Consider the following 19,126-nt stretch of genomic DNA (forward strand, 5'->3'; position numbering starts at 1 on the left):
TAGAGTGGCCCCCTCATGGGTATAGAGGGCTTGTTAGACCACCACTGTGCTGGCAGCCTTTGTGAAAGTAATTGTCTTATTAATTCAGGTTTAAGTTTTGAAGTCGGTGGCTGTAAGCGTGACGGAAAAATCAGAGAAAGGTGTACTTATTCTGTCTTTTGATATTCAAACTTCTTTTCTCCCCTAGCAGCCTGCTCATTTTCTTGCTACGTGCCCCTCTTGCAATTCTCCTCCCGATGACTGACAGCGCCATAGAGCTTAAGTGGAAGCTGTCTGTCTTGCAGCAGCACCGCCACAGGGCTCTCTGCCACCCTCACCGCCCACTTAGTTCTTTCTGGCTCTTCCATCTCCAGCCCCTGCCTCATCCCTTGGCTTCCTTGAGTGACCAGAGCACTAGCTAAGATGATGACCACTCAGTGAGTGAGGCGATGTTCTTTTGGCTTGAAACACACCTCTATCAGCCTTAGGAAGGGACTGTGACCAGACCCCACGCTGTCACTAGACCGAGGTTTTTATAGATCTTCTCTAAGATGAAGGGAAGATGCAGCCCACACCAGTTTGTATAGCCCGTTCGGTTCTCAGAAATCTCTTATCCCTGCAGCAGGCTTTCATGCACGTTTTCCATTGTCTTAAAGGGTAAATAATGCTTTTCTGGACCGTCTCCAAGGCAAAAGTCAACCAGGTGGTCTCGAGCAGTCTGGAGGCTGTTGGAATATGAATAGCACCAACAACTGGGTGAGTTTTTCTTTTTTCTTAAAAAAAAATCATCTTCCCAAGTCAAAGAATAAGAATAAGTGAGCACTTAAAAATATATTGTAAATTTCCCCCAATTATCATCATCATCATCATCATCATCATCATCATCATCATCATCATTGTGTACTGTGAGGGGCAGCTAGGGTAATTAGTATACCCTAGAGGGAAGAGAGAGGAGGAAAGAGAGAGGAAGGGGAAAGGGAGCAGAAAGAGGAGGAGAGAAAAAGGAGGAGAAAAGGAAGGCTTCAGTTTAAAAAAAAAAAAAACCAAGCAACAAGACACCTGCCTTTTGTTCTCAGCATGTGCCTGGCCTGGAAGGCTTTTTATTACCTTTTGCCCAGACCTGCAACCAAAACAAATGAACATTTCTTCCCCCCAAGGAAATCTGAAGTGAAATGTGGTTATGAAAACACTAAGCATTCCTCTCCAGTAATGGGGCTTCCCTGTGAAACCAGCACATCAAAGAAACTAGTATTTAACTTTTCACTACAATATGATTTTTTTAAAACAGCCCTATAGCCCAAGGTACTTTTAGAAGATGAAATGTCCTTACATATTTCTGTGGGAAAAACACGCTCGCAATTCTATATGTTTAATGTGTTTTTGTGTGCAATATATTCTTGAACCAACAACAAAACTTCAAAAAATGAGTAACTACAATGTGCACAGGGTCAGAACAGAGCACAATGTGTTTCGCAGTTTAATTAAATCCCAAGTGAAAGAGGACTTAAGAGTATTTGTGTGTGTGTGTGTGTGTGTGTATGTGTGTGTGCGTGCATGTATGTATGTATGTGTGTGGTGTTGGAGTAGGGCCACTTGTTTGTTCCTGGCTGCTCAGGGAGGTTGTTTGTTGGTTTCTGGCTGCCCGGCTAGCTTAGACCCAAAATAATCACACAGAAAGCATATTATTTAAATCAATGCTTGGCCCATTAGCTCTAGCTTCTTATTGGCTTACCTATTAATTTAACCCATTTCTATTAGTCTGTATATCATCATATGGCTGTGTCTTACCAGGTAAAGTTCCCATCATCTGTCTCCAGTGGCTCCATGGTTTCTCTCTGACTCCACCCTTCTTTCTTCCAGCATTCCATTTAGTTTTCCCCGTCTTTCTCTGTTTCCCTATAGTTCTGCTATAGACCCAAAGCAGTTTCTTCATTCATTAACCAATAAAATCAACACATAGACAGAAGGACTTCCCACACTAGTGTGATATATATATATATATGTGTGTGTGTGTGTGTGTGTGTGTGTATTTGGAGTGAGAACAACAGATAGATATTTTTAAATCATCAAAATCCAACCAAACAATCAAGAGCTCAGTTGGCGAGATGGCTTAGTGGATGAAGCCATCACCAACCCTGGTGACCTGAGTTTGGCCCCTGGAGCCCACATGATGGGAAGAAAGAGTGCTCTCCCACAAGCTGTCAGCTGACCTCCACATGCATGCTGTGGCGTGCCCCACCTCCAAAGAAACACATACAGTTAAAAAAACCAAGTGCTTTCTAACCTGGAAACTAGAAAATAAATAACTTGATAAATAGTTGAAGCACAAAAGCTCACTGTGGAGAAATCAATGCACTAACAAGCTTATATGCAGGACTCCTCAGAAGGCCGCTAGGAGTTAAAATTGATAGTTTCTATTAAAGTATACATACTGAAGATGATTGACCATAAGCACTTTTGTGTATCTTGGATAGGTCTATTTTATCCACAGTGTTTATTGATTAATGTATGTTGCTGTACTGCAGCATTCAGAATCTGGACAACGTAAAAGAGGGCAAAGCGTTTGAAACTCAGTATCTGCCCTGTGTTATATAATACACACAGGGCTGACTCACTGTGTGATGTAATACACGCAGGGCTGACTCATTGTGTGACGTAATACACTCAGGGCTGACTCACTGTGTGATGTAATACACTCAGGGCTGACTCACTGTGTGATGTAATACACTCAGGGCTGACTCACTGTGTGATGTAATACACACAGGGCTGACTCACTGTGTGATGTAATACACGCAGGGCTGACTCACTGTGTGATGTAATACACGTAGAGCTGACTCACTGTGTGATGTAATACACACAGGGCTGACTCACTGTGTGATGTAATACACGCAGGGCTGACTCACTGTGTGATGTAATACACTCAGGGTTGGCTCATTGTGTGATGTAATACACACAGGGCTGACTCACTGTGTGATGTAATACACGCAGGGCTGACTCACTGTGTGATGTAATACACTCAGGGTTGGCTCATTGTGTGATGTAATACACACAGGGCTGACTCACTGTGTGATGTAATACACGCAGGGCTGGCTCACTGTGTGATGTAATACACGCAGGGCTGGCTCACTGTGTGATGTAATACACGCAGGGCTGACTCACTGTGTGATGTAATACACGCAGGGCTGACTCACTGTGTGATGTAATACACGCAGGGCTGGCTCACTGTGTGATGTAATACACGCAGGGCTGACTCACTGTGTGATGTAATACACGCAGGGCTGACTCACTGTGTGATGTAATACACGCAGGGCTGACTCATTGTGTGATGTAATACACGCAGGGCTGGCTCACTGTGTGATGTAATACACACAGGGCTGACTCACTGTGTGATGTAATACACGCAGGGCTGACTCACTGTGTGATGTAATACACGCAGGGCTGACTCACTGTGTGATGTAATACACGCAGGGCTGGCTCACTGTGTGATGTAATACACGCAGGGCTGGCTCACTGTGTGATGTAATACACGCAGGGCTGGCTCACTGTGTGATGTAATACACGCAGGGCTGGCTCACTGTGTGATGTAATACACGCAGGGCTGACTCACTGTGTGACGTAATACACGCAGGGCTGACTCACTGTGTGATGTAATACACACAGGGCTGACTCACTGTGTGATGTAATACACGCAGGGCTGACTCACTGTGTTATATAATACACACAGGGCTGACTCACTGTGTGATTTAATACACGCAGGGCTGACTCACTGTGTGATGTAATACACGCAGGGCTGGCTCACTGTGTGATGTAATACACACAGGGCTGACTCACTGTGTGATGTAATACACGCAGGGCTGGCTCATTGTGTGATGTAATACACACAGGGCTGACTCACTGTGTGATGTAATACACGCAGGGCTGGCTCACTGTGTGATGTAATACACGCAGGGCTGGCTCACTGTGTGATGTAATACACGCAGGGCTGACTCACTGTGTGATTTAATACACGCAGGACTGACTCACTGTGTGATGTAATACACGCAGGGCTGACTCACTGTGTGATGTAATACACGCAGGACTGACTCACTGTGTGATATAATACACGCAGGGCTGACTCACTGTGTGATGTAATACACGCAGGACTGACTCACTGTGTGATATAATACACGCAGGGCTGACTCACTGTGTGATGTAATACACGCAGGACTGACTCCTGTGTGATGTAATACACGCAGGACTGGCTCATTGTGTGTTGTAATACACGCAGGACTGACTCACTGTGTGATGTAATACACGCAGGGCTGACTCACTGTGTGATGTAATACACGCAGGGCTGACTCACTGTGTGATATAATACACACAGGGCTGACTCACTGTGTGATGTAATACATGCAGGGCTGACTCACTGTGTGACGTAATACACTCAGGGTTGGCTCACTGTGTGATATAATACACTCAGGGTTGGCTCACTGTGTGATGTAATACACACAGGGCTGACTCACTGTGTGATGTAATACACGCAGGGCTGACTCGCTGTGTGATGTAATACACGCAGGACTGGCTCATTGTGTGATGTAATACACGCAGGGCTGGCTCACTGTGTGATGTAATACACGCAGGGTTGGCTCACTGTGTGATGTAATACACGCAGGACTGGCTCATTGTGTGATGTAATACACGCAGGGCTGGCTCACTGTGTGATGTAATACACGCAGGGCTGACTCACTGTGTGATGTAATACACGCAGGGCTGACTCACTGTGTGATGTAATACACGCAGGACTGGCTCATTGTGTGTTGTAATACACGCAGGGCTGGCTCATTGTGTGTTGTAATACACGCAGGGCTGGCTCACTGTGTGATGTAATACACGCAGGACTGGCTCATTGTGTGTTGTAATACACGCAGGGCTGGCTCATTGTGTGTTGTAATACACGCAGGGCTGGCTCACTGTGTGATGTAATACACGCAGGGTTGGCTCACTGTGTGATATAATACACGCAGGGCTGGCTCACTGTGTGACGTAATACACGCAGGGCTGACTCACTGTGTGATGTAATACACGCAGGGCTGACTCACTGTGTGATGTAATACACGCAGGGCTGACTCACTGTGTGATGTAATACACGCAGGACTGGCTCATTGTGTGATGTAATACACGCAGGGCTGACTCACTGTGTGATGTAATACACGCAGGGCTGGCTCATTGTGTGTTGTAATACACGCAGGGCTGGCTCACTGTGTGATGCTGCTGAATGTTGGAGAGTGGATTACAAATTGTTGCTTAGATTCAACAAATCAAAGGGAAGACCGCCATATTCTTATGAATAGGGACAATGATTGGGTCAACATTTTTAACAGGACAGGCACCTCCAAGTCCAAGGTGGTTTTGATTCTTCTCTTTTTTAAAGTTATATGATAGAAAGGTGAGAATGTCCTCAATCTCACCCTGGTCTTTACTCACCTATAAATATTGAGACTTTGCTTAACTATAGAGCAAGAGCATCCCTTTTCCCTGCTGGGACACTTTGTTCTGCTAACACCCTTCTCTCCCCAGACACCAAACATTCCATCAGAGTGGACAATTCCAAGAGTGTAACACCAACAAACATACATTTTATTGATATGTTGCTGCCGCTGTCTTAACTTCTTACTTTTAAAAAGGCCCTTTACTCTGTAGCTCAGGCTGGGGTGCAATTCCCAGTCATCCTGTCTTTTCCTAGTGCTTAGGATTACAGGTGTCTGCCTCTGGATTTCTGTTTTTTTTTTTTTTCATGTAAGCCCACTGTACCAGCAGGCTTTTTGTCTGTTTGTTTTTTTATGATCTTTTCATTGCCACTGACAATGTCCCCAGTGCAAAACCCCATGGCTACTTTTCAGTTTTTACCTCTGTCCTCTTAGAGCTTGTCAAGGTGAACCTTTGCCTCCTTTGGAAGGGTTTCTAGGTCATGCTCCTATCCTGGGATTCCACTAGGTCATGCTCCTATCTTGGGATTCCACATATCTCCATGGCCAGTTCTCTCCATTCACCTTCCCCAAATCTCCTGTACCCCAGGGAAGCCACGTTCCTGACTATTTCATTCATAACTTGGTGGCTTTGTTCTGCCTGAAGAAATTAAGTACCTCCCCTCTGCTCACTTCCCTTACCTTGCTGTCCCCAGCCTAATCCCGTTCCTCTAGATTTTCACATCCAGCTGTGCTGACTAGATCACATAATGGGCCTTTCAGCCTCCATATGTCTAGAACTGAACTTCAGTGCCATCTTTCTTGCCGCCTTCACTGGCACCCACCTCTGTGGAGTCTCTTCCAAGTGTACTCCCAAATCCCAACACTTGGGCTGTTTTCTTATGCTCACAATTACTTAACTGGAATCTGTTTTCAGTAAGAAAGCAGCATGTCAATTTTTTCTTCAAAACTTTCCAGGGGCTCACAAAATTCCCTCTGTCACTTGGAGTAAGAGCTAGCATCCTCTCTATGGCCCCCAGGTGCTACATGCAGTGGAATCTGTCTCGCTGCTGGTTCTTTACTGGCATGGCTCTTTCTACCTACATCAGCATCCTTGTGGATGTTTGAAGATGTTCTGACGCTGGCAGCTTTAACTTGGGGTCCTTACACATTGTCTCCCTCTATTCGCCTCTTCGAAAGAATCTGTGCCGTCTGTTTCCTTCAAGAGCTTTCTCTGATTCCATCATCTTAAAAGCTTGCCCACATTGTTCTCTTTTAAGACTTGCAGTGTCCTTCCCACTTCCCACTTTATTTTCCCACAGCACCCTGACTGCTCTGCCATATTTTCCTAACACATCTATTTATACACTTGTCTGACTGTTTTTAACCTCTCGGAACACAAGGATGCGTCTCCTGGATTGTTTTGTTTGCTGATACACCCCAAACAAGAAGCCAGGACTAGAATCTACTGCACACACAAGAGAACAGGTTGTTGAGATTTCACATTATGAGCACAACAAAAGATTTAGGAGAACATTCCGATAGAGTAAAATGAATAGGTACTGAATTTAAAATAGCTGTGCAGGAAGCATTTGCTAAACTAAGAACGAGACTTGGAATAATGAGCAAAACCAAGACACAACTAAAGACAGCCAAGGGGCTGGAGAGAAGGCTCAGTGAAGAGTGCTTGCCGTACACTCAGGAGGGGCAGACCCCAGTACCCATGAAACAAGCTGGGCTTTCCCAAAGTGTACAAAGAGTGAGTGACTGTGTAGGGTTCATCCCCAAATGGGACCTCTTCATCTAAAGCTCAGGAAATATCACAGAAGGGGTGGGAAGAGCCAGAGGACCAAGGGGACTGGTATGGAATAGTTTCCTCTGGACATGACAAGAGTATAATACCCGTGAACTGCCAACAATGGAAGCCCCTGCGTAAGACCTTCAGGGGACCCCATCAGCCAACATTCCAGCGTAGATGGGTGGTGCTGTTCCTCGTTGAAGAGCTAAAGAGAGCCAGTGGCTTCTGGGGAAGAGAAAGTCAGTTTTCTTCCAAGTTCCTTGATAGGTCAACCAAAGTACCTACAGGCAGCACTAATCGAACTCCATAAATATCTCTCTCTCTCTCTCCCCCCTCTTTCCTTCCCTCCCTCCCTCCCTTCCTCTGTGTGTGTGTGTGTGTGTGTGTGTGTGTGTGTGTGTGTGAGAGAGAGAGAGAGAGAGAGAGAGAGAGAGAGAGAGAGAGAGAGAGAGAGTGTATGTACATATAGCGATAACTATGGAGGCAGAGTTTATGAATTTGAGAATGTACTATGTTGGGGAGCATGGATTAAAATAGGAGAGGGAGGAAATAGTAGCTATGATGAAAATGCATTGCCATGCACACAATTCTCAAAAAATACAAAAAGGACTTTTATTCATAAACATAGATTTTTAAAAAATAATAAAAATTTGTAGACCTTTTAAAATACTAGATAATCTAACCTCACTAAGTTATGTCTACCTCAGAACTGCAAACGTAATGCTCCAGTTAGGTTTTCTGTTGCTGTACCAAATGGCATGACCAAAAACAACTTGGGAAGGAAATGGTTTCTTTCAGCTCATGGGTTATGTCCATCATGAAGGGACGTTAAGACAGGAAATCAACAGGAACTGAAACAGAGATCATACCTTGATTCTCTTCATCTGCTCAACTACTTTTCTTAGGCAGCGCAGACCCACCTGCCTAGGGGTGGTACTTCCTGCAGTGGATTGGGCCCTCTAATATCAACTGGCAATCAAGAAAATGTCCCTCAGACATGCCCACCAATAGAGGCAAATCCTCAATTGAGGCTCCTTCTTCCTAAGTGTGTCAAGTTCACAACTGATGCTCACTGTGATACTAGCTTATCACAAAAGTAGCCATAACAAATCTACTAAAACAATATATCTCATAAATTTTGTATGATCATTTCTACAGCTACAGAGAAAGCATTTGTTAAACTCAAGTGCTCATTTGCAGTCAAGAGTTATATCAAAGGAGGAATAGAGGGCAAGTTTCTTTATTTAATAATAAGGTCAGAACTCTGTAACAGAACAAAACTTCAGTAAAAGCATTTCCACTGAATTATGTATAAATATTGAAAAGGCAAACAAATCTATAAATTGCATAACATATGATGCAACCACCAGCACAGAAATCCTGAAGAGTATTTATCCATATTAGAGTAAATAAGGACTCACTGTTGTCGGAGGATGCTTGTTTGTTCCCAGCTGCCCAGACTCGGGTGAACCATTATATTAAACCTAAATTCATTTCTACACATTTAGAACAAACAAACAAACAAACAAGCAAACCCCAAAACATCTGATCAAAAAAATGTGAGAACCTTTTAAAGAATTGTAAAACATTTCAGAAAGACACTAGGGAATAAAGGGAATAAACAAGTGGTAAGTTAGACTCTGTTAATAGATAGGAATGAGTTCCCAGTCTATAGTTTAACTAATTGTGAAAGCAATAAAGACATATTACGCGAGGACTTAGTTTTTTAGGATGACTCACAGTTGCCATTGGCAGGCCAAACATTTGTGGGCTTTTGAAGTATGACAGAGAAGTGGAGAACACACCCCTGGGGGAGCATGGGCTCTGCGACACATGTTGTTGGGACCCATGACTTCCCAGCTGAAGTTAGGTGCATACCTTCCTGACACCTTTTATGCAAACCAACTCTAGGGGGATTCAAGTGTATAAAGAAATCAAAACCTTTTTAGATTTTAGAAGAAAATTAAAGACATTATTTGTAGAAATTGAGCTAGGAAAGGATTTTTATAAGACCCAAAAGAAAAATAACTATAACTACATTAAAATTTAAACTATCCATTCCTCAAAGGACCCCCCAACTCAAAGTCAGAAGAGAGTGTCAGAAACTGCTCTTTTATTCTGGATATATTTTGAAAATACCAAAAAACAAACAAACAAACAAATAAAGTTAGTATGTAGCATATATTACAAATGAGTCATTTATTTGGAAGTGAATGGATTGCAACTGAGCTTTGCTAAAGAATGTGAGAAAAAAATTATGCCCCCCAATGATGGCTGGAAGGAAGCATAGGAACCAGTAGGAAGCCAAAGGCAGAGAAGAAAAGGAAGAAGGCCAAAAATAAGAAACTATGGTAGAAAAAAATCCATGGAAAGTATAGATCCTTGATATGTTGTACAGATTATTGGGCAGGAGGCCCCAATAAGCATATGGAATGACAGACAGGGTTGATCTTTATTTCTTAAATGTTCTTAATTTTATTATAGTTTGATATTGCTTATTGTATATAGTTATTCTTCAACAATTTTAAATTACTTATCTAGTTTAAAAATGCATTTTCTCTTTTTCAAGGTCCTTAGTTTTCACGAGGCTCCTAGTGTTGAATATGTTAAAAGTCACTCTCAGTGGTAGGTTCAGTTACAGTAATAGGCAAGACTTTGTGGGCTGTATCCCTAACTGCTTTGTCTTCAAGGGCAGTTAAGAACTGACAGGACCTCTGAGTCTCCTAGAGGGCCAACAAGCCAACAGTTGTCTCTGTCACCCTCAAAGTCCCTTTAGAAGTCACATTTCTGGGGTATGACCCAGTGTGACTTCATTACACATTTCCATTCCAATTTCACTGACTCAGGTTCTGTCCTTGTTGTGTTCCTGTGGAGGTACCAACGTTTATGGGCTCTAATGTTTGTGACCCACGTGGACCTGTATGTAGCGGCACAGTCACTAAGAGGGCATGGGATGAGACGTTACATTCTCAGCCAAGACCATGTCGTGAATTAAATGCACCCATGGCTTAGAAATTAAACTCATTTCCCTGGGACTTCAGTCATTAAAAAACAAAGAAGGTTTACCTGAGCCCGATGCACGGAGTATCGTTTGCGGAAACCCCGTTTTGGATTGTACAGGCTCTCGATTTTATTTTGCTGTTTGTGGTAATTTATGTCTTCCTTTTATTCTAGGATCTATGAGAAATAGGAACTTCTGCCTGGCCTTCATCAGCTGACCCTGACAGCCCTCATAAGATGATTTTCCCTCATGCATTTTGCTTGACTCCAGTCTTCATAGATTAACTTCAATTGTCCACCCACTCAGCTGAGCGGTTGTGGGTGGCCAATTTCCCTCTGTCATTAGTTATGTGTGGATTTAGAGGCTCATTACTGACTCATGTGTAATCTCTACTGCCAGCACAATGCTACCTTAGTTTTCCTAATTAGTCCTGCCTCTTATTAGAAGGATAATTAGAACAATGTTAGCAAAATAATAAAAGGGAATCACATGACATTCTGGGTAGTTAGAGCTGCAGATGCTGAAGGCTTGAGTCTCCTAATTGACTATTTTTTTTTCTTTACTAATTCTTACAGCAGGTTTGGGGATCCTTTGGGGTCTTTTTAAATTGCTACTTCCTTAATCTAGGATACAAATGTGAGCAAATGGAGATCTCTTATACTTTTATAGACAAATTTATAAATAAATTCTAAACTGATTCTCTATAAATGGGTCATTTCTTTTCTTTTCTTTTTTTCTTTTTCTTTTTGGTTTTTCGAAACAGGGTTTCTCTGTAGCTTTGGTGCCCATCCCGGAACTAGCTCTTGTAGACCAGGCTGGCCTCAAACTCCCAGAGATCCGCCTGCCTCTGCCTCCCGAGTGCTGAGATTAAAGGTGTGCGCCACCACTGCCCGGCTTGGGTCATTTCTTTTAAATGCAAAGTTCTTAAAGTGTCTGATTCTAACATTGTTTTTACAGTCCATGTAGGTGAAATACTGTGAGCAGTTACTCCTGGGTAGTCCTTTGGTCCTTATACATTCACTAGTAATGGCCCCTGATCTCCAAAGTGGAAAAATGTGTTTATTGGAAAGCCAGTGTTTTTATAAAAATTAACTAGACACAGCTGTAGCCCCTTATCTGATTTGTGGGTATGAAGGAAACTTATCTTTTCTGTGTCTAGTTTCCTGAATAGGCTTTCCTGTTCAGGTTCCATGACCTTGAACACGCTCATCATTCTTAGAGTAAAAGAATATTGATCCCTATACTGTGTAGGTCAGCCCCACAGCTACCTTCCCATCCTCCGAGGTACATTGCATTTAGTCTTTCATAGAATGAAGGTTGGAGGAATGAATAAATGTGTGTATGCACATGTGTATAGGTATAGATAAAGATATATAGATACTCGGATGATAGATAAGTTATAGAAGATTTATAGATGTCTGAATAGATAGATGATAGAAGACAAGTAGTTGATAAATAGACAGATCAATGATAGAGTTTTTGGGTAGCTTGGCAAACATTAAGACTTTAGCATCAAGAGATCATCTATTTTACAAAATACCCTATTTAGATTAGTTTTGCAAATCTCTGTGTTCGGGGAAACACTGAGATTTGAAAGCTTGGGTTATAGCTCATGCCTAGGGCAATGGTACCATGCAGAAAACTCCATATTGGGTGGTTGAAGGTGGATAAGAACAAATGGTGTTCTGGCAATTTCTCTAGAATGAAACAAATGCAGATATTTTTGTTTTCCTGTCCTCTGCCAACAGAAACTGTGTGGCTGCTACTGATGCTAATATGCAATGTTTTGTCCGTTCTAAACCCTTGCTGCTGTCATATATGAAGAAGACCGAATCTCTCAGCCTGTGCTGGAAACACTGCCAATCCATTTGTAAATGCGCCCCAGTAGCAGACATTTTCCTGCCATGGCAAGCAGCCACTTTAGCCCCACGCCTGGCAGCCAGGCTCCCTCACAGATAGGTTTTGGTGTGTGTGTTAAGGAATAGTATCCCCCAGCGTGGGGGCTGTCACTGTGAACCTGGGGGCAGGTTAAAGGATACTCTCTTCTTCTGAAGACTCTTGGGGAAGTTGCCCCAAACCTGCTTTCTAGTATACAACATTTTCTGTACTCCGCAACAGATTTTGTTCATGTGTCTGGTTCCACTCTTTTCTTTTTAAAGTACAGGTATGGAAAATTACAACATCGTGGCTGAGATTATAAATGTGTATTCTTTTTTAGGGAATTTCTTGCAGTATGTAGATGAAGGTTACTAGGAAAGAAACGTGAACCACCACTTCATTAAGCCTACAATTATGCCTTTCCTCTTTAACCAGCCTTGTTGAACCTACTGGAGTAAATTTTGACTTGCAGGTAACTCTGGACAGGAAAACCCACAAGTTCTGTTTGTATTTCTATGCTTTGAGAAAACTTTCTCTTTTTTTCTTAGAAAGAAGCAAATTATCGTAAAGTAATTATGTGTTATGGAACTAAATATTGACTAGTACAGATTAACAATTAACAAATTGATAATATTTCAGGTTTTGTTCCTAGATATTTATAATCAAACTTTGTTGTGTATCCTTCTGGATCCTTCCCAGCATGTGTATCATAGGATACTGTGTAGACCGTTGACTGTGTAGCTCCTAGAGTTTGAACTGGTGGTTTAAATGATACACATTAATGGGTATCTTAATCCATTCAGGCTGTGTAAGAAGCTTCCTGAGTCCAGTTAGTTTATGAATAGCATATTTATTTCTCATATTTTTGAAGATTAAAAGTCCAGGAAAGAGGGACTCATAGACTTGGCGTCTGTGGAGATGGCACTTTCTGACATCTTGACAGGTTCTCGTGTAGTAGCAGAGGCAATGGGGTCTATCCTGAGCCCTTTCTATAAAACACTGATCCCACTCATATGAAGTCTATCCCCATGACCTGATGGCTTCCTCCTGGAGCTTCCATTTCTGGATGCTTCTCACTGTGGGGGTTGGTTGGGATTTGAATATATGACTTTGGTGGGATGGACTTTGGTTCCTTGTCTCATCACTGTGATAAATGCCTGGCAAAAACAGTTGAAGGAAGGGGAGGAAGGAGGGAGCAGGGAAGGGAGGAATGGGGGAGAGAGGATTGATTGATTGATTGATTGATTGATTGATTGATTGATATAGGCTCATGGTTGGAGGATGCATTCTAGCATGGTGAGGAGGGCATCGTGGCAGGAGTTTGGGGCAGCTGCTCATGTTGGAAGCAGATGGGAATGAATGCTATTGCTCGTATACTTCTCCTTAGATTCAGCCTGGGACTATAGTTCAGGAAATGCTACCATCCATGTTTAGTGTGGGTCCTCCTATCAGTTAAACCTCTCTGGAGTTAAAGCATCACAGACACACACAGAGCTTTGTCTCTTAGGGGACTTTAAGCTCTGGCATACTGACTTATCATGTGGAGATACAAATATAGGAGTCTTGACGTAAGTGATAAAACATTCTCTTCAAAAGGCACTGCCAGTAGTTTCCAGGGCCAGAAGTGTGCAACAGCACCCTGGTACATGTACCTTCTCTAGTAGAATTAGTGACTTTTAAATCTTTGCCTATAGAACGAGTTAAACATGTCAATAGAGAGGTGACCCTTTTCTTCCCATGGTGCTTCCTGCTCAGTGGCTTCAGCATCGTGGAGAGGAATGTTTAGGTGAGTATGTGTACCTACTTGGTTTGTAAAATATCTGTCTGTGATGAAACATGATTCATGTATATTCTTCTAATTTTTGTGGAGATTTTAGCTTTATGTCCATTATTGAAGTTTGAAATATTTATGTATTTCAATTTACCAACCTTTTCTTTCCTTTCCTTTCCTTTCCTTTCCTTTCCTTTCCTTTCCTTTCCTTTCCTTTCCTTTCCTTTCCTTTCCTTTCCTTTCCTTTCCTTCCTTTCCTTCTTCCTTCCTTTCCTTCCCTTTTCATTTTTGTTTTTCAAGATAGGGTTTCTCTGTGTAGTTTTAGAGCCTATCCTAGAACTCACCTGTAGACCAGACTGAACTCAAACTCACAGAGATCCCCCTGCCTCTGCCTCCCAAGTACTGGTATTAAAGGTGTGTGCCACCAATGCCTGCATATTCTTTTATTTCTTTTTAACATTTATTCAATCAATTTTAAAACATGCATATTAACACTTGGCCTAGTGACCACCCAAGCCAAAAAAAGCATTCCACCTTCCTTGTAGATTTATTTCAGAGTGACATAGGATAGATCATCTCATTACTGATGAGATGCTCACCTTCCTTCCTTCCTTCCTTCCTTCCTTCCTTCCTTCCTTCCTTCCTCCCTCCCTCCCTCCCTCCCTCCTTCCTTCCTTCCTTTCTTCCTTTCTGTTTTTTATACTAGATACATATTTCTTATGGTCTTTATGTTCTCTGTTTAGGTTGAAAGAAAGCATCAGACTTTTTAGCTATGCTGGTTATTGAGCCAAGGTCTTGGGCATTCTTGGCAAGTGCTCTACCACTGTGCTATACCTCCATTATTTGGTTTCTTGAGGCAGGGTTGTACTGTGTAGTTGAGGCTGTCCTTGCTATGTAGTTGAGGTTTGCCTTGAGCCAAGGATTCTCCTGAAGTTTACCCCTGAACACCAGGATTACAGGCACACACACCAACACTCCTAGCTAACACAGAATTTTATCTTTGGATTGATTTTTGTTTTACAAAACATTCTGTGCAGCCTATACGTTGGTTGCCTTTCAAAAATTATCTATGAGAAATTATATTATCAGTATATTAAGTGTAGATATACTCCCCCAAATAAAACACTGACTCTTATAAATATGAAAAATTTGGGTCAAAAGTCAAAATTTTATGATAATCCATGCTAAAATAAACAACTGAGTTTTGAAAGCCCATAACCACCGAAACCACGTCTACGTGCCTGCCTGCAAACTGCAGGCATCAAGCAGATAGGTCATGATTAGGTATAGCTTTTTATTGCCAAGAAAAGGCACCTGTGGAAGCCTGGCTGTCAGAAAGCGGGGATAAGCATTGCATTAACAGCTCATAGATGGAAGAAAATAGTAAGGAGGCTGCAGGCTCTTTGTTTCTAACTCGAACTAAGCGGGCAGGAGCTAGCTTTGGTCTGACGTGCATAAAGCAATCTTGGGTGCTGGGTAGCACATTTCCATGAGGCTAAAAAAAGACACCTTTCAAATAACTGTAAAGACTGCAGAGAATAAATGCGCTTCAGGCTTTTTTATTTGAAAGGAATGGGCTCTGTTTAGGAGCCCTTTTCTTTTTCAAATATGCCACTGCTCTATAGTGGGGTTGAAAAGCATCATAGAGAGAGGATTTATTTTCCCTTTCTGGTCACAGATGCACAGGCTCAGAAGCAGAACTTTGTGTAAAAGGCAAATGGGGAGACACTCTTGTTACATTTATTGTCATGGTATTGTGCCATCTGCTGGGACAGACGACGCAGGGAGACCTGCACTGCAGCACACACAGCGGCCAGTCAGCTAATTTGTCAAAGCCCTTTGGCTTTGCCAGCCGCTCAGCCGCTGGCCGGGTGCTGGAGTCGCTTTTTCCATCAGTCCCCAAAGAGCAAGTGACATTCTGTTCTTCCCAAAATGCTAAGCCAGTGACCATCACCAGAGTCTGCGCTAGCTAGAATTGTTAACAGTTGTGTTTTAGGAACCAGGATTACACTTATGACCAAGAGAAGAAACAGGAAAGGGATATTTGACATTGAACAGTTTGAATGAAGAACTCTGAAGTCAACATTAAAATACTTATATTTTAGTCTGTTTTAAATATGAAGGAAAAAGGCATAAAAGGAAATTATCTGGGTCCTCTTCAGGATGTGAAGTATTTGGGATAAGATGCCCATATCTGACCACAATAAACAATGCCTTATCTCCCTAGTGTCTTAATGAATACTTTGTTTCTCGTCCCCGTGACACTGCTACCATGCAAATGCAGAGCTCCTCCGCTCACACAGTCTCTCAGGGACCTGGCCTGAGGACAGTCTTTTCTCCTCCTGCACTTGCTCTACAGCAGAAGAACACAGTAGCAGTGTCTCCCACCGGGCAATGGAATGCGTTCTTCAGGAAATAACACACTTGGTTGTTGAGACAATGTCTTAGTTATCCACACTAGTTCCTGACTCAGGAACACCACTGAAGTGCCCGTCTCAACCTGGAGTAGCTGGGGATTGCCTGTGTGTGCCTATCTACCTCTCTATTCTGCTCTGTGCAGGCCTAAGACAGTTTCTTTATTAACCAATGGTATTCACAGTATAGAGAGGGAAATCCCACATCATCTAATAAACACAAATGAGGAAATGCATGCAATATTTATCTTTCTGGGTTTGAGTTAATTTATATAGTTATTTTCTAGTTGCATCCATTTTCTTTCAATGACATAATTTTGTTTTTCTTTACGGATGAACTAAACCCCATTATGAATATATACTACAGTTTCCTTTGACGTTCTGCCTTTGCCTTTCATATACAGGGAAGACAAGAAAAGACAACATTTAGAACCAGGATCTTACACACCCCACCAAGAGATTCTTATTGTAAAAAGGCATGTGCCAAAAAGTGTGGAGAAACCTATCTCCAATACTGGTATGAAAGAGAAGCCGAGGGGAGCTGGGGATGGCCCTCAGGTATGAGCACCTACAGTGGAAACAGAAGAGCCCAAGTTCACAGTCCACAGTCCACATATAAAAACTGAGTGTGGCCCCATGAATCTGTATTCCCAGTGCGCTGGAGCATAGAGACAAGAAAATTGCTGGGCCTTGCTGCTCAACTAGCCTAGATGGGAAATGGTGTGCTCCAGATTCGGTGAGAGAGCCTATCACAAAGGAGAAGGGTGGAGAGGGATAGAACAGAAAGACTGAAAGCTCCCTCTGGCCTCGGCTGGCCTCTGTGGGCACATACATAAGTGTGTGTACCTTCCCCAACACACCATTGGAGAGAGAGAGAGAGAGAGAGAGAGAGAGAGAGAGAGAGAGAGAGAGAGAGAGAGAGAGAGAGAGAAAGAGAGAACGAACAGGCAGTAGATCAGGCCCCAAAGGCAAAATGAACAGATGCATTGGAGGCGAAAGGCTCAGGTTTCTCAGGATAGTGGAGGGCTTTTAAGTTCAGAGCAGGAACAAGAAGAGGCCGGCTGCTGGAGGCCAAACGGTGTGATGTTGATGGATGACACAGAGAAAGCAGAACTCCTTTTCTTCCATTTGCTCCTGTCTTCCCTGTCAAGGAGAGTGATCTCTGGACCAAACAGGCTAGAGCGAACATTGTTAAGAGAAAACTGCAGCTGAAGATGGGTGACGAGATTATGCCAGCGCATGCATCCCCTGTAAATGAGCCTATGTCTCTGGCTCTGAATGAATTGTAGAGTGAGCCTCTGGGAAAATGCCGCCTGAGCTTACCCAACTGAGCAGGGAGAACTGTAGCTGATGGAAGAGGAAGAGATACAAGGGACTTCAGAACAAGCAAATACGGAGTGGGGTAGCACCCTGGGTACCTAGTTCAACCCTTACCCGATCCACTGATGTATCTCTAACTGGATGCTTTATGGATATTTAAGAATTCATAATAAGCTCAGCGTATCCACTGTACATTTTATTCTCATCCTTAACACACGAAGTCCCTGGTTTAGAGATGGCTTCACAGTCTCTGAAAACATGCACTCCTTTCTCCCCTTCCCATGAACACTGTGCTGGTCTCGCATAGGAAAGTCAATAAGACACAGGTTTGGCTCTTGAGTGCCTGCCACGTGAGTTTAGTGATTTGTTTAATCAACAGACGTCAAGGGCAGACAGGGAGAGAGCAGTTTCAAAGTAGAACTGGGAGTCATAGTCCTCCTTATTAAATCTGGGAGATTCTTCCCCCATTCTCTCTTTTGCTTTCAGAGTTTATTTTGCTGTCTCTTTCTGTGTGCACAAATCTCTAGCTATGCACCTGGCCTGCCTCTCAGAAGAGCTTCCTTCAGACCACAAGAACAACCTCTTTGAAATGACTCATTAAGGAAGACAGGCTTTAATTCTGTGTTGGAAGACAGCGTCTTCTGTCTGGACTACACATCAGTAAACCTGTGCAATGCAGCTACATCCACTTAGCTGTAAGCAGATGATCCATCTCTGGGTTTTGCATCTTTTTAGGCAGATTTTCTGTAATGTGACACTTTCTGGTTAAGTTCTTAGTCAATAGCATCATTAAATCCTCTTCCACCTCTAAGGGAAGTTTTTTTTTTCTAAACTGGGAAATTTTGTTTTCCATTATATTATGTATCTTTATACTCTTCCAAGTACTGGGGATGTGATATTTTATAAAACATAAGTTTTGCCTTCATGAAACTTACAGTGTTGGAGGAGAATCAATAACAATAAGAATCATATCTGAGTAAGTGTCATACCTTATTAAAAGGAATATATACAAGAAGGCAGGTATAGATAGCACAGAGAATCTGGGCTTTTCTGGGGACAACTGGTGTCCAAAGGAGAGGGCTAAATCATCTCCAGTGAAGAAGATGATGATGTTTGGCCTGAATCTTGAGGGTGAGGGGTTTGAAATGGCTACTTTGCATAGACCTGACCAAGCAAAGGCAAGAAAGTCCAGAACGGACGATAAGGTCAAGAGAATACTACATTATAACACCAATAAATAAAGAAAGAAAGAAAGATAAAGCAAGCACGGCCACAATGCTCAAAGAGCCCTGGGATGTGACCAGGAGACCACATCTAGGAAACTGTAGCGTTCAAGAAGAAGTTGAAAGAGCAAAGCAAAGGCACAGGGAATCTATTCAGCAAAATTACAGCAGAGAACCCACCACATCTAGTGAAAAAAATGGATATCAGTTTCAAGAGGCTCTCACACCCCCAAAGAGATATGCCCAGAGAAGATCCACAAATAGCCAATACTGAAGGCTATAAAGAAAGTAGTGCCAA

At 42.7% G+C, this 19,126-nt stretch overlaps 1 protein-coding gene across 2 annotated transcripts in view; it reads left to right on the forward strand.

The window, feature by feature from the left end:
* Positions 1–10,928, forward strand: part of Epsti1 (epithelial stromal interaction 1) — a 98,217-nt gene extending 87,289 nt beyond the window's left edge. For both annotated transcript variants that reach the window (XM_075949713.1, XM_075949712.1), the window contains 2 exons: positions 636–735; positions 10,396–10,928. In XM_075949713.1, the coding sequence (XP_075805828.1) occupies positions 636–735; positions 10,396–10,404 (109 nt within the window). In that variant the 3' untranslated portion in view covers positions 10,405–10,928. The remainder of the gene's footprint in view (positions 1–635; positions 736–10,395) is intronic.
* The last annotated feature ends 8,198 nt before the right edge of the window (positions 10,929–19,126 follow it).

This window comes from Microtus pennsylvanicus, chromosome 15 (assembly GCF_037038515.1).
Source record: "Microtus pennsylvanicus isolate mMicPen1 chromosome 15, mMicPen1.hap1, whole genome shotgun sequence".
Lineage (NCBI taxonomy): Eukaryota > Metazoa > Chordata > Mammalia > Rodentia > Cricetidae > Microtus > Microtus pennsylvanicus.